General features: G+C 46.1%; 1 protein-coding gene across 30 annotated transcripts in view; it reads right to left on the bottom strand.

Annotated features, from left to right (window-relative positions):
- The window catches only part of ST18 (ST18, C2H2C-type zinc finger), a 294874-nt gene that overhangs the window by 46225 nt on the left and 232761 nt on the right, over positions 1–15888 (bottom strand). For all 30 annotated transcript variants that reach the window (XM_021089396.1, XM_021089378.1, XM_021089382.1 and 27 more), the window contains 5 exons: positions 12744–12878; positions 10883–10973; positions 9812–9916; positions 7314–7507; positions 5007–5218 (listed from right to left, as the gene is read on the bottom strand). In XM_021089396.1, the coding sequence (XP_020945055.1) occupies positions 5007–5218; positions 7314–7507; positions 9812–9916; positions 10883–10973; positions 12744–12878 (737 nt within the window). The remainder of the gene's footprint in view (positions 1–5006; positions 5219–7313; positions 7508–9811; positions 9917–10882; positions 10974–12743; positions 12879–15888) is intronic.

Genomic DNA, 15888 nt, shown 5'->3' with positions numbered 1-15888 from the left:
TGGCATGTGGAGGTTCCCAGGCTAGGGGTCGAATCGGAGCTGTAGCCGCTGGTCTAATGCCACAGCCACAGCAACGTGTGGGATCCAAGGCGTGTCTGTGACCTACACCACAGCTCACGGCAATGCCGGATCTTTAACCCACTGAGCAAGGCCAGGGATCGAACCAGCAACCTCATGGCACCTAGTCAGATTCGTTAACCACTGAGCCATGACAGGAACTCCAAGAGTGTCTTTTTGATATCAAAAATCCTTTGAAATATGTTTTCAAAAAAAAAAACAAACAAACAAACAAAAAAAAAGAAATATGTTTTCAAAGTAGGCAAGGTATTAATCATAAACGAACTCAGGGATCTTATTCTCACTGAATAGCAACTGAATATTAAAACTATTAAGAACATAGACTTGTGAATTGCACTCAACACAAATCCAATGACGGCATTCAGAGGAGAGTGAGTGGCTGACAGTTAAATGTATAACCATTTCCCCCCAATCTTTGTCTGGCACTTGGAATCACAGTGAAATCTCTTGGGTGGACCAGCAGTCTGTACAGCACAGAAAGATAAGCTCTGCAAAAAGGCCATAAGTCGGACAGACATGAATTCACATGTTAGCCCCCCCAGCTGTCGCTGTGCCATTTGGAGGCAATTATTCAATACTGCCCCAATACTATTTCTTCACCTGCAAAATGGGATAGTAATATCTGCTTTGCAAAGCTCTAAAAGGATTGATGTGGGCAAAGTACTTATTTACAGGACCTGGCACATAGCAGGTGTTCAAAAAAACAACAACTAATAATAATGATGATGATAAGGATAGGATTGGGTGGACAGCATGAACCCCGCCCCCCCCATGCTATTCTACACGGAGGTAAAGTGATAGTTTCCCCACACATGTCTCATCTGGTTCCTTGAGATCCTGACTCGAGTCCCTCAGAATATTTCCCTGGTGATATAGAGCATCAGCTGACTTCATGTTAAAGTTACAGAAAAAGGCTGCTTTTGGATTCTCACCACCCCCAGGCTATTTCTGATAGCAGGCAGCAGGAACGGCGATGTGATATCATGTTGTTTCTAGGCCTTGTTCAAGCACAAAACAGACTTTGAACTTTAAGCATTTCAAGCAAGTGTCAATTTTTTGTTTTCTTTTAAGGCACACTGTGCATATGCCACTTTGTCTAAACAGGTGGAGAAAACACCAAAACAAACAACAGACCGCTTGGCAAGCAGCAGCAATTGGGATAAAGATAGACTTGCGCCTGTTCCTACCTCCGCTGACGCGAGGACAAGGAGGAAGGAAGATGGGGAGGAAAGAGATGGGGCCCGGGGCTCAGGGATCTCTGTAAACCCCAGCTGCTCAGCCCCCACTGCCGGTTTCTACTCAGCCAGGAGCTCATTTCAGGACCAGCGGTCATCAGACTAAAGGGGGAATGTTTGAAGCTGTGCTCCATGTGTGTTTTACCAACATATCAATTCCACGTGGAAATGAAGGGCATCATACAAATTTCAGGACCAAGGACAGTGCTAGTATTAAGAAGGGGCTCATCCTTCAGACCAAAGTATCCTTAACCATGACCCTCTCCACTAAGTGCTGTTAGGACTAACTGTTCCTCCCGACTTGATTCCTCAAAGAGATATGTAAGATGCTTGAGGGTGATTTCGGAGGGGTAGATGTGCTGTGTACGTGCTGGGTTGTGTATTAACAAATCAACAATTCCTTCTATGATCTACTTTTAGGATTTAGTGGATGTGAGTTGGGGCAGTGATGCAGTGATGGGCAATGTTAAGGCTGGCATCTCAGCACAGTGCTGGGCAGGGGCCTCGAAGGACGTGTTTTAGTGTTGGACGCTCAGGCTGAGAACCCATGGAAGGAGAACAATTTTGGATGTCCATATCATCCATCCTTGTTTTTAGAAGAAGTTCTCTTGCCTCTGACGTCAACCTCTGCCCCCTTATTTTTCATAAGAGTGGGGGTTGTGCAAATCATGAATTCACAACTTGGAGTCAGTTGTGAGGTTGCACTTAGCATGAAAAAAAGTCTGTTTTAGCCCTGACAAGTGAGCAGGGAGGCAATTTCAGGGTTAGTGTTCTTTGGCTCAGCTTCACAAGGTCATGCCCAGGTGGGACAGCATGATGGAATCTGTTCTCCTCTTGGGCTCTGTAGGGAACTTCAGGGAAGCTTACTGGGTAAAGAAAAGGACTGGAGGCAGAAGGAAAATAAGTCCCTTGTCCACGTCCGATCAAATACCCTAGAGAGCCACCCTCCTTCCCTGGACATTAGGAATGTCACCTGAGGATCCAGCTCTTTGCCTCGAATGACCACTTCTTTTATCCTTCTCTAACTGCAAGCTCCTTAATGGCAGGGTCTCTCATGGGCTCCAACCTGTGGCTTGGGCAGTCTAGCACCTACAGCTTTGGTTGGGACAGCTGAGTCCACCTGCCAGAATCCCTAATGCATCAAAAATGCTCTATGCTCAGCTACAGACGTCAAAGGGCAGGGAAAAGCCATGCATCTCCACATCCCTCTTTCTAAACTAGGAACTCAAGAGATCTCCAGATTTTGGCTAGCGAAATATACATGCTAATAGTCCACCCTGGAGGAAACACCAAATCCTGGTGGATAGAGAGCCAGGTCAGTATTCAACTTGGAGAGGATGATTGTTTACACTTCATCCTACACCAAGGAAAGGGCACAGAGCAGAAGGCAACACTGACAATAGAAGGGGCTGTCACTGGGCACCATTTGATCAGAGCCCATTTTTCTTTTTTCATTTTTTTTTGGCTAAAATAATTACTTTTTGTGGTTTCAGGAATTTATGAGGTCCTCTTTTATACTTAGAAAATAGGATCCAACCAGGATAGAATTTTGCAAATTGTTGCAGTTGTGTGCAAACACCTGCCTGGTAGAAGGATTCTGCACAAGGTGACTTTGTAGTGTGCCATATTGATCCTATTTTAACAACCTCTATGGCAAATGAGATCTTTTTTCACGGGAAAAAGCTTTTAAAAAACTGCCAGCATCACAAACTCCTTCTGAAAGCCGATCATCGGTTTGCTTTCTGTCTCTTTCACCCTCATCACCACATCAATGGCTTGGCTCCTGCAGTTAGGACCTGGCTGGCAGTCTGGAGGCTGAGCCATGTAGGGGTTCCTGTTCCTCAGGGTGGGCGTGCCTACTCCAGAGCAACCCCGGCAAACAGGGTGCTCCCCGCAGGAGCGTCAAGTGTATGCAGCGAGTTTGCGATTTGCATTTTTGAAATATGCCAATTTACAGTCACTTTGCAGACCAGAAATGTGTTTTAAAAAGAGAACATATATAGCTGAGGAAAAATACCTTCAAATTTGAGTCCTCTTTGTTCCATTCATTGTTTGGTTTCAGCAATTACTAGAACTTGGAGACTATGTAGGTGAAAGGCAGAATTCTGAGGAACAAAAAAGGATCTACCTGTGCAGGTGGAAAGCCTTCAGTGAACAAGCATTCACTCAACTAACTTCAGCAGCATTAACCTTTAGGAGAGCAGCACTTTCATTCTCCTAGGACAGCCTAAACCACCACAAATCAAGCACCAAGAAGGAAGATGGTTTACTCTGTCCCCAACTAGTTGCCTATTAGAACAGTCTTCAAAAAGGAGAAATTTATCCAGGGTTTTTTTTCTTAAAAAAAGAGTGTAGAAATAACCAAAGCTACATTTTAAAGGAACCTAAATCATTCATTTCTGTAAATAATTTCTGACTTGAATTCCTGTGATTCTGGACAGCTCGGCGTTTTCTTTATATTTCTGAGGCGATGTGTTTTTTTCCTTTGTTTAAGAACCTCATTTGTTTAAAAATTGTTTTTGAGTGGTTTTTGGCCACCAATTCTGCCTGGGGTTTACTTGGCTCAGATCTGTCCAGAAGCTAATTCTAATTCTTCTGTCAAATGCTCGATGCCACTGTGCGCCCTGTGTTGCTGAAGGCCTGGCACAGGTGAGCAGCTGGTCACGCCAGGGATGGGCGGAGCTCGCAGGGCCGAGGGAGCCGGGCCGAGCTCGCTGCGTTTTGGGTGAGAGTTTAACCCAGGGAATCCTTCACCCAAAGCAAGGGCAAATTCTCTTTTCCAAATAAGCCTGGGGGCTCTGTTTCAGCTGGCTTCAGCTGTCCAGGTAGGAAAAGGATTCCTTTCACCAGCCCGTTGTGGAGACCATAGTCACTGGTTCCAGTGGAGCATGGGCTGTTCTCATACCTCCTCTGAGGGTCACGGTCACTTTGGAGCACTGGGGACTCCCCCCCCTCCTCAAAAGGCAAGACATGGAGGAGCTTTGTTTTTTATTTTCATCAAGGATCATAAACACGGATGCCTACTTCTCAGCGTTGGTCGAAAAGGAGAGGTCATTAGAGAAATGGGATTAATTTCACAAGCTCTAGGAAGGTGGGATCTTCCTAAATGTCACAGAATGGGATTTGGGATTTGAATTTGCACCCTGAGTTCTCAAGACCCATTGGAGCCCTGCCCTCTCTCATTGATGTCATGCATCTGGGTTTTACCATGTGTCCTTCGAGAAGCTCCTGAGTTCCAGAAGTCAGCGACTCAGACCACATTATGTGATCCAACAGTAACACGTGAACAATGAAATGGCATGAATTTCCCCCACGATTCCCAAGTGGCCTGTTAATCAAACACGTCTTACCATCTTTGATTTGCAGGCAGCGAACCGCTTTCATTGTTCAGACTGATTCTAGAGGCCACCCTCTTCACTCGTGTGCCAACGTCCCCAACACAAAAAGAGGTTTGGAATCTCTGGAACTCCCCACCCAGGCGCCCCCTCCCCTGGCTTTGGTGCAGGCCCAGTCACCCTCCTCCTGACCCCCCCACCAACTCATCACTGCAAGCCCTGTTCCTCCGCGTCTCTTCCCATGACAAGGGGAGGGGGGGACGGGCTGCGGGGTGGCGACTGTGGCCAGGATCACGAAGGCAGTGGATGCTCACGGTTCAGTCGCTGGCCCACCCTCCGGGCTCTTGGACCGGCCTACCTTGGCATGCAGGCTCTGCGGCTTGTTGGAGAGGATGCCTGCAGCCTGCCTGCAGCGAGTGGAAAGGTTCAGGATGGCAGCAGCTGCCGCTATGTGGGTGTCTTCGCTGCACTGACCGTAGCTATAAGAGCTGGCACGGCAAGGGCTCTGTGTGTGGGCGCCGGCGCTGGGCAGCCGATTGGGAAATTTCCCTGGATTGGAAAAATGCTTTGCTGTTGAAGAGAGATTTGATTAGCAATTGCATGTACATGGATTTAGTCATTAAATCGATTTGTTTGAAAGATATAACTTCTTGCATGAAAATACGTGAAGAATAAATGAAAACATGCCCATTATTCTCTCTCGGTACGTTAGATGAAGATTATTCAGATCGGTTTTCACAGCAGTTCACAGATCAAACGATGTGATTGCTGGGAAAGACTGCCTATTCTCTTAATATTTTTTGTATTTACACTTCGTATGACAAAAACTCCAGAACTAACGTTACGGGGCAGGTGCACCGACAGCGTCGGTAGCAAAAATTGTAGATTAAAAACCACGCCAGCCAAACCCGTCAGGGACTAGAGAGCTTAAGGCTGGTACATCCACAAACTGGGTGTGTGAGGACCAGAGATTCCAGAAGAGAAAAATGGAACTTTTCGCTATTTGTTTTTATGATAACAATTTATATTTAGACATGGAATTGCATATCTACTATTTGATATTCAGGTTTGTTTTGTACTTAAACCAGTAGAAGATTCTGGTCATCCTACTTGAAGGAACTGAGTAAGTGGTGGAGGCTTTAGTGAGCTGGCATTTTCAGGCCCAGGTCCAGGGCAGTGAGCTCACCTTCTCAGGGTGAACCGGAAGGAATCGAGTCATCGGGGCTGAGTCCTGTTTGATGTTTCTGTTGCAGGTGCCGAGGCCCCACTGGGAGACAGAATTCATGTGTTTCTCTTCTCTCTGGGTGTTTGGAATCCTTACTCAGGGGCCGGAGGACACACCCAAGGTTTAATGTGGGGTAATATAAAGGCATTTAGCTTTTTTACTCGAAATCGTTTTTGTTTTATTTTCTTGCTTTTTAGGGCCACACCTGTGACATATGGAAGTTCCCGGGCCAGGGGTCCAATGGGAGCTACAGGTGCCAGCCTACACCACAGCCACAGCAACACGGGATCTAAGCTGCATGCATCTTTGACCTACACCACAGCTCAAGGCAACGCTGGATCCTTAACCCACTGAGCGAGGCCAGGGATCGAACCTGAATCCTCACGGATACCAGTGAGGTTCATAACCCCTGAGCCACAGTGGGAACTCTACTTTCTCATCTTTTCACTAGAATATCCAAGGGCTCTAAACAGTTTGAGGAGATGGTTAGTACAAACACCAAGTTTTACGTGTAATAGTACCTTTGCGCTCTGATCGTCTTTATAGATGTGTTAGCGTTACAGTCTTGACACATTTACAACATTTCTATAATAATCTTAAATTTGTGGATGAACATCTCCACAACCACACTTCTTTGCCCTTAGTAACATCCTGACTCCCAAATTGTGAGTTTCTTCTTAGACTTCTCACTTTTTCTCCCAGCTTCAGTCTGAACGCTTTTGCTGATGTAAGTAATATTTTAAGTAGTATTTTGACATTTTACCTATTACATTTTACAGTTTTATTTTATTCTATTCTTTTGTCTTTTTTAAATTTTTAAATTTTTTTAGGGTCATACTCGCGGCATATGGAGACTCCCAGGCTAGGGTTCAAATCGGAGCCGTAGCCACTGGCCTATGCCACAGCCACAGCAATGCCAGATCCCAGCTACGTCCATGACCTAAACCACAGCTCATGGCAAAGCCGGATCCTTAACCCACTGAGTGAGGCCAGGGATCAAACCTGCCTTCTGTTGGATACTAGTCAGATTCATTTCTGCTGAGCCACAATGGAAACTCCTAAATATCATAATTTTGGTATGGATCATACTTATTGTATTATCATAGCTATGGCAGTTTCCAATGTATTAATCCCAATCCTGGCTAAATGAAAATTAAACATTTCTTTAGAATTACTGTATTTAAATCCAACAATGGCATCACATTTGTAGAATAATTACTCCACTAACTCTTCCCATATTCAGTGTAACTTCATGTAAAATCAGTCACACTGATTAAATTATGATTGCTGTCCTTATTTTATTTCACTGTACACTGTATTTTCTCTGTTCCTCGCAGTAAGCAGTATATGACATATTTAAATTCATGCCCTCTTCTCACCTAACACACACATACATAAGATGCATTTTTTGGGGAATATATAGTAGAATTGGAAGCTTACATTCAGGAAATGGTGGTGTTTTTCGTCCTTGACCTGTCTGTACGAGAGGGCGTTTACCAAAAACCTGGGCGTCGAAACTGGCATAATCAAAAGGTACTTTGCCAAACTTCTCTTGTTCTTTTGACACCGTGGCTCTGGAAGAGGTGATGGCTTGTGATCGGAAATTGAATTCGATCTGCTTCACCAAGCTTGTCCTGAAAAGAAAGGGTTGAAAAGAAATACAATGACATGTAAGGATAACCTGACCCCCTTGCTGTACAGTGGGAAAATAAAAAAAAAAAAGAAATACAATGAACTCCTGGTGAGCACACCAGCTTCAGATCTGAAAGCAGGGTGTGTCATGCCTGCCGGTGGTGCCTACAGAGATGTGCTGTGGGAAAGGGTGTGGTCACTGCAGGATGGAGGGGAGGGGGAGGGGGGGAGGGGGAGGCCAGGAGGCTGAGTGTTGTGTGTCTGAGATGCCCATCAGGAAAACAGGAAGTGCCATCCTTCGTCCATCTCACATGGATGCTTAAGGAGCAAGTGCTTGACGTCTGCTAAAACTCTGAGCTCTTTAGAGAAAAGTGCTGACAACCTATCTTTAGGGCACTGATAAGGTGTGCACGTCCTGCAGTTAGGGCTGTTCATTGGTACAGCAGAGAGAAGTCACCAGTGTAACCAGTGAGGAAATGTCATCATATTCTGTTCAGCAGAGCTGGTAAGGCCCTGATGCCTAACAGGGGCCGTTTTGGCACCAGAAACTTGATTCCTAAACTATAAATTTCTTCTTAGGCTTTTCACCTTTTCCCCCACCTTCAGACTGAATGTCTTTGCTGCTTTAAGTAGTACTTTAAATAGTATTTCAACATTTTATTTATTCAATTGTCATTGTTTCATTATGAATCAAAATTACTGCATTATAATAGCTATCATATTTCTCAATAGAATTATCTCAATCCAAGCTAAATGTGAAATAAATATTCCTTTAGAATTACTATCTGGATTAAACAAGGGCATCATATTTATATATTCCAATTTCAGGAAATGACAGGAAAACATAAATGCTGTTGTGCTGTAGTCTCAATGCTAACAGAACATAAACAAATACACCTTTCAGGGTTTATCAACATCAAAAATACATATTTTCCTTTTGTTTTTCACCAACACATACCTTAGTCATCAGAATATCAAAGTTTTGATATTTCTTAGATTGGGTAAAAAAAACTTTTTAGTTTCTACATCAAAATAGATGTAGAATGTGTGATGTCTTATCTTTTTATTGCATGTATAGCTTGGTCTATATCCTTAACGCTGCATCACTATTCTAGTCTAAAACAACATTTCTCTTTTAAGCAATGAGCAAAATGAAACTTAATGCTATTTCTATGTTTGGCAAATAACCCTCTTCGGGAGAAATTAGAGGGCACAAAAATCTTGTTTTCATTGGCAGTTAATCAGTACCTCATGGTTTTGACTTATAATCTTTACTCATGTGATCTGAATGCCAATTTGCCTCTTTTTATCACATCTACAGAAGCAAATATTCAAGGATATCATATCTTGAAAATGTTCCTAATAATTGTTTTTCATTTCAGTGTCTGGGTAACAACAATGAAGACCTGGTCATCTACTGTGATCCTGAAATCACTTCTCCTCCACATACGGTTTTTGCATTAATACGGATGTTACCAGATACAGTTTATTATTTAGGTGTAAGGTCTTCTGAACTACTAGAGATTGTGAAGGACCTAGGACCAACAGGGGATTTATTTTATTGATAGTTATCAATTTGGAGTGAATTTTTGTTTTAAAGACACCAAATGCATATCACCGAGGTGTGAATACAGAGCCTTGCATATTTTGAGCAGGTTTGAGGAGCTTCTGGTGGTGTTTTTTCAGTAGAAAAGTTATGTTAATCCTAAAGAGGCACCACCTGGCTAGTGTGATGGCTTGCATTTAGTGACACAGAATTTTGATTAATCTATGTTATTGCATACTTTATTTTTTTATTTTTTTTTGTCTTTTTGCATTTTCTAGGGCCACTCCCGCGGCATATGGAGGTTCCCAGGCTAGAGGTCCAATAGGAGCTGTAGCCACCGGCCTACGCCAGAGCCACAGCAACGTAGGATCCAAGCCGCGTCTGCAACCTACACCACAGCTCACGGCAACGCCGGATCCTTTAACCTACTAAGCAAGGCCAGGGATCAAACCCACAACCTCATGGTTCCTAGTTGGATTCGTTAACCACTGCACCACGATGGGAACTCCTGTTATGTACTTTAGATAGATCCACATTATGTCATTTCTCTATGCAGACTAACTTCAGGTTAAACTTCTGGAGGATCTAGCAGTTCATTGAAGGGACAGCATGTCCAGCTGGCCCAACCTCCCAAGTGGACATCGGCGGCTGTGCCTGGGGACAAAGGTGGTCCCTGGTGAGCTGGCATATGGCGGGAGAGGGACTCTGTGTAGGAGCTGGGAGCACATGGAGCACCCAGCGTGCCAGGAGAGCCTCATACCTGTGACCCTGGTCAGGACACTGCCCGGCTTTGGGAGAATCAAGCTGACTCTTGTCCTGGGACATGGCCAGTTTTTCAGCTGCAGCAATTGGACAACCAGAAAGGCTGTTTAAGAAAAGTGGGAGGATCTGAGTTAAAGACAAGGTGATTTGCTTTGGCACCTCCCTCCCAGCATCCCTGATGCACAGCAAATATTGTTACATTAATAGTTCACTTCCTAAAAGATTCCAAAGGGTTTGTAAACCATTGTGTCGACATTTGTCCCCCAACCTCATCTCAGCAGCAAAGGATAACAAGCTCACTTCTAAAGTCAAAATATTGTTGGGGTGGGGGGAATCACTTAGTTATTCTGAAACTTCATGCTATTTTAAGTAGCATGGCTCATCCAACAGCAATTGTCCAACTGTGATGTTAGCACCATAATTCCGTGATGTCTTAGGATCTTTGGCAAAATGTCAGGCTCTTAATTTTACATCTTAGTTTAAATGGAGAGGATAGAACATACTTTCTGGCACTATGCTTACGAGCCAAATAGTATCTCATGAACACATAATCTATACTTAATACACATAAAACAATAAGTATTTTCACCCAAAATATTTAAATACACACAATACATTTGTATATCAATGCACATCTGTGTTTTAAGTTAGTTGCGATCTCAGTGAAGTGAATCTCAATGAAATGAAATGTTTACCTTCAGAAATCTGAAGCTCTTTGGGTACCATTTTTATACTTATTGGATGGGATTCAAGATAAGCCCCAGGCAGCTCTTTCCAACGTAAAAAGCTCTGGGGAGGCTCAGAGCAGAGGACACGCTCTCTGACTACATGAAAATCTACCCTCCGCCTGCAAATAAGACAGATTTTGTGGCATAACTGGCTGCTAAATGAAAATTTCTGGGGGAGTAAAGGACGAGTTTTTTGTTTGTTTTTACTCTGCACACACAGAGACTCTTTTCTATCCGTGTCAAGTGCTAACATATCTGAGAGTGATCCAGCCCTTCTGATCACACGAGGTGAGCGCCCCGTCTCCTCGAGGACGCTGCCTCTCTCGCCCCGTCGCAGTTACCTCCTGTGAGTGTTGCGGTTGCTGTTGACGTGTCCTCGTCCTGTGCATCCTGGGGTGGGGCACTTGAGCACATTTTCATGCATGGCAAGAACTAAGCACAAAATATCACATAAAAGAAAAGAGCGATTTACCCTCAGGACCTCGCACATCAACAAACTGAAATCTCAACCGCATTCCGTTACTTCACCCACCACGCTCCCGCCCCGCGGATCTCCGGGCTGAAGTAAATGAGCCCTTGAGAACGTCTGTCATTTGCTCAGCCAGCTTGTTCGGGCTTTGGTTTCTCTAGATCATGTGCGGTTAACACTGGACTTAAATGAGACTTTTCCTGCTGATGCGTCACTTAAATGGAACAGCTCATAATCTTCCCTTTACATTTAGGTGCTTTTCCTTGGGGGCCTGGACAGAGGGCATGACTCATCCAATAGTTCTTTCCATCTCTCCCGTGCTGAGTCAAGTTCTGAATTTGGCCTCCTTTGTTTCCTAAGAGATGTTATTTTGACCCCCCAATCCCCACCCACTGCTGTCCGCTGGTGGTGAGAGAACACGGCCGAGCAGACACTTCCTGCACCCGTGTGAGCAGGACAGCATGGAACCAGCTAGATTCAGCGCTTCACAGAACCCACCTTTAAGAAGGCTGACACAGGCACTCCCGGCACTGCGGCTTGTGTGGCCCCAGAGGACGTTCAGTAAGTAGGCTCAAAAGTAGAGGATGAAGGAGTTCCCGTCATGGCACAGTGGAAATGAACCCGACTAGGAACCATGAGGTTGTGGATTCGATCCCTGGCCTCGCTCAGTGAGTTAAGGATCTGGCGTTGCCGTGAGCTGTGGTGTAAGTCACAGGCACGGCTTGGATCTGTCGTGTCTGTGGCTGTGGTGTAGGCTGGCAGTTGTAGCTCTGATTAGACCCCTATCCTGGGAACCTCCATATGCCATGGGTGTGGCCCTAAAAAGCAAAGCAAAAAAAAAAAAAAAAAAGTAGAGGATGGAACATGTAGATTTTTAAAAATTTAGGAGCAGCCCCGCCCACTCCTTTTCATCCAGTTTCCTCATTGACGGCGGGGCCATGGGTGGCAGACCAACAAGGTTCCCTCACTCAGGGCCCTCAGCAGCTGCAGGACGTCCTGGGCAATGTCACAGACACCACCTCGGCCCACGTGCAGAGAGGGGGCAGGGCAGTGGTGATGCGACCCCCTCGAGTTTAGGGGAGCACGAGGCTGCCAGTGAGAAAGACCATGGGGCATAGAGGGATTACCAGGCCTTTCCTTCTCCGGATTCTGATGCTGTGACATGGGGGCCTTACTGACCTGGAGAGTGCCCCCCCACCCCCACCCCGCCAGGTCTTGCTAAGCCCTAGGAACAGCAAACCCTTTTCAAAGCAAACCAACCTGACTGCCTCCTCCATCAGACTCACAGGTCCGGACACTCTCCTCCTGCCCAACCCCCCAGGGCCAGGGCCGGACAACTGCAGGGAGTCCCCAAGCCCCAGGGCCCCTGAAGGGCTTCCAACCAGTAGCCTGAGGACAGCTCACTCTGCTCCTCCCACAGAACCACAGCAAGGGCTCTGGCCACAGTTCTCTCCCCACCACCCCTGGCTGGCCCTGGTGCTTCCCCAGGGCCATGCCTGGCCTACAGTGTCCCCTCCTTTGGGGAACTGTCTTTTCCATGTCAGACACCTCCTGATCTAGCAGTCTTGCTGCACCCTGAAATTTCTATGGATGTGCTAGATTTTCATCACCTGGCTGGACAGACATGGTCCAGACACAGGGACCACTCTGTACTTCCGTTCCTAACTGCAGCCTGGACGGGAAAGTGGGTGATGTGGAGGGTGGCTCGCTGGGACGGGGCAGATGGTACTCACTCTCCAGGGGGACCCGCACTTTGTGGGGGCACCCAGAAAGGCTGCGGTGGTGGGGGTAGAGCCCGGTCACGTGGCCCGTGCCGTCGCACCCGGGGATGGGGCACCTGGTCTCCCTCTTCTCAGGCCTCGGGGAATCTGCAGAGATTAAACCAGGAAATGTCTGGTTACTCCTCTCCCCTCCCACTCACACAGCGGCCTTGCTGGCGACCTTCTCATTCTCTTCAGCTTTCTCATCACAAACATTCCTCTCACATTGCCTTGAAGGAGACCCTCAACTAAGACCTGTGGAAGCAGAGAAAATGTTTTCAATTTTCTTGGTTTCCTAAGCAAGGGCTGACCCAGGGAAGGGGGTGCTGAGACACAGAGCCCGGTTTGAAGTTGTCAGGTCACATCTGGTAGTCAGAGCCTCGTTGTGAAAAGTCAACCCTACACCAGGGAATGAACAGACTCTGGAAAAGAAAAACAAGTGGGAAAGAAAGAACTTATTTAAGCCCAAATGACCTCCCATGGAGGGAATCTGGAAAAAGCCAGATGCAAAATTAGGCCATATTTGAGGAGGCGGGCGGGCTGTCCAGTGGGTCCTGGCAGCAGGTGGGCACGGCAGGTTGTGTGTCATGCAATCACTAGGGGGCAAGGTCTCAGCAAAGGGGAGGAGCCAAGGGCCCTTCAAGCTGGTGCGCCACTGTGGAGGGAAGGGCCAGCAAGGAGAAGGGGCAGCCTCGAGGAGCAGGCGTGGATGTCTCTGGAGAGGCAGGTATAATGCCGTGATGTGGAGACCACACGTTTTCTGTAAGAGACAAAGGGGCATACGCTGACGTGGTGTATGATTTTGTGGGGACACTTTTTTCCTTTGTCCTATGTTACCAAATTTCAGACGGGTCTGGGCACATGTCTGCAGAATGCTAGTCAAAATACTGCATGTTCTATGCACACTACTATATATAAAATAGATGAGTAACAAGAACCTACTGTACAGCACAGGGAACACTACTCAACACTGTCTGACAGCCCACAGGGGGAAAGAATCCGAAAAGGAATGGATAGATGTGTATGTGTAACTGACCCACTTTGCTGTGCACCTGACACTAACACAACATCCTGAGTCACCGAGACACTAGGAAAATTAAAAAAACCCAAACCTCCATGTTTGATGAAACGAGCCTGGGAGGCTGACACCCTGTGAGGGTGACTGAGAAGCAGAAGAAACCATGTGTTCCTGGCTGGCCTTCCTCCCTCAGAGCTCATCCAGGTGGGACTACAGGCCTAACCCACCCCTCCTGGCCTCACTATTTGTCCACGGGAAGCCAGAGAGGCACCTGACCAGGTGTGGGCGCTCTAGCCCATCCTGCGTGCCTGCAGCCCATCCTCTGCAATAAGTTATGTGGCGACTCTACTTATACTGCCACCCGATTCCCCCGAAATGCTAGGTGCCAACAGTGTAGCCAAACGCTGTCAGGTTAGAATTGCTGACTCCTCTCAAGGTTTGGGTGAAACAATGTTTTCAAATCCTCTTGTTCTCCCCCAAGGAGCGAAGTCACGGCCCAACGCGCATGGGACAGTATGACTGCGGAGCTGTCGTTCTGCACGACTGCTTACTTAGGAGCATGGAACATGCTCCAGAAGGAAGAAAAGCTCCACTTAGGCCCCTACACCTGGGCAGGGGCCAGAGTGAACTTAACTGGACATCCTCTGGGTGAAGTCTGAGGCCCCTTAGGCCAGCTTCACGATTTTGCCTCTTTCATCCTGGTTTGGCCTGGAGCCCCCCGAGTGGGCTCCGAAAGCCCAGGGCAGGACCTCGACCACACAACGGGGCGCTCTGTGGAGTCAGTCATCCAGCCCCCACGTCTCCACTGTAAGCTGTATTCGCAAACACACTCTATTGCCTTGTTATACTGTGTCAGCAAAAACAGTTTTCAAAGTTTTATAAAAATGACCAAAGTATCATCGAGGGTTTTAAGCTATGGCACCAACAATTAAAGTGTTTCCGAAGACCGCGCTTCACTGGCTGGAAGAGAGTATCACTTGTAAGATGAAACATTATTTTGTGTGTTGCCAGGAAAGGAAAAACTATTGAAAATTAGATAATAGCACACCCTTCTAATTCAAAATGGGGAAACTGTGTGTCTTAGAATGAATGAAATATCGTATCTTGGAAGTGATGGGGTTTTGGAATTTGAAATAAATTTCGTCTTTTTTTTCTCTTCTGATTTTGTAGTTCATTTGCGAAACCCCCACAGACAGGTAAGTTCACCACGTTTCATATCAGGTGCATCAGACCTAATACATCGTCCTGTCCCAGACCTCATAGGTGTCATTAATATTCTGTCCCTTTCCAAACCTCGCAGTATGTTTGCCTAGAACTATTATCTTGCTCCTCACTACATGGTGTTCTTTTATTCTTTTTTTTTTTCTCCTCAGCTCTGAGCTGCAAGACAACATTTGAAATGACTGCAGATGAGTACTAAAATGAATGTAAAATATGCAGTTTATCTCTGGATGGATAAATGACAGCAATCAGAACATCTAAACCTATGGATGCGTTATTCCTGGAAACCCTTTAGGTTCACGACCTTGAGTTTCTCTAAGACACTCCTCCCCTAATTCTGTGGTTCTCAGATTTTAGGGTGTCCAAGAATCACCCCAGGGATTTGTTTAAAAAACAAAAACTTCCTGAGGCAGTGAGCCTGATGGGATCCTGGAAATGCCCATCTTAACATGGCTTCCAGGCCCTTGAAGACCACCCCGGGGACCCCACGTAACAGCAGGCCCACCTGTGCCAGACTCGGGAGGGGGCATGTTTATGGGCACAGCAGACATAGTTCTGCAAAGTCTGAGGGTCGATCTGTAAGGCATCCTTCAAGCACATTTACTCTCATTCAAGTCTTGTCCAGATGTTTGTGGCTCTTGAGTTGGAGATAAAGGCATTAACATCCAGCTTTGTCTTAAGAAGAATTGGAGCACCCTGCCTGGTTTGCAACTGGCCTGAAATTATTTTGAAGCTCAAAAACAGTCAGATGATCCCAGAAAGAGGGTGTGAAAGAAAAATTAAATATCTGGAATCGATTCAGTCATAAAATGTTTAAAATACAGTATATACTAATGTACTTCTAACATAGCCATAGACTCTACTTTTTTAAAAAGACTG

Source organism: Sus scrofa, chromosome 4 (assembly GCF_000003025.6).
Source record: "Sus scrofa isolate TJ Tabasco breed Duroc chromosome 4, Sscrofa11.1, whole genome shotgun sequence".
Lineage (NCBI taxonomy): Eukaryota > Metazoa > Chordata > Mammalia > Artiodactyla > Suidae > Sus > Sus scrofa.
This window is presented reverse-complemented; position numbering and strand designations above follow the sequence as displayed.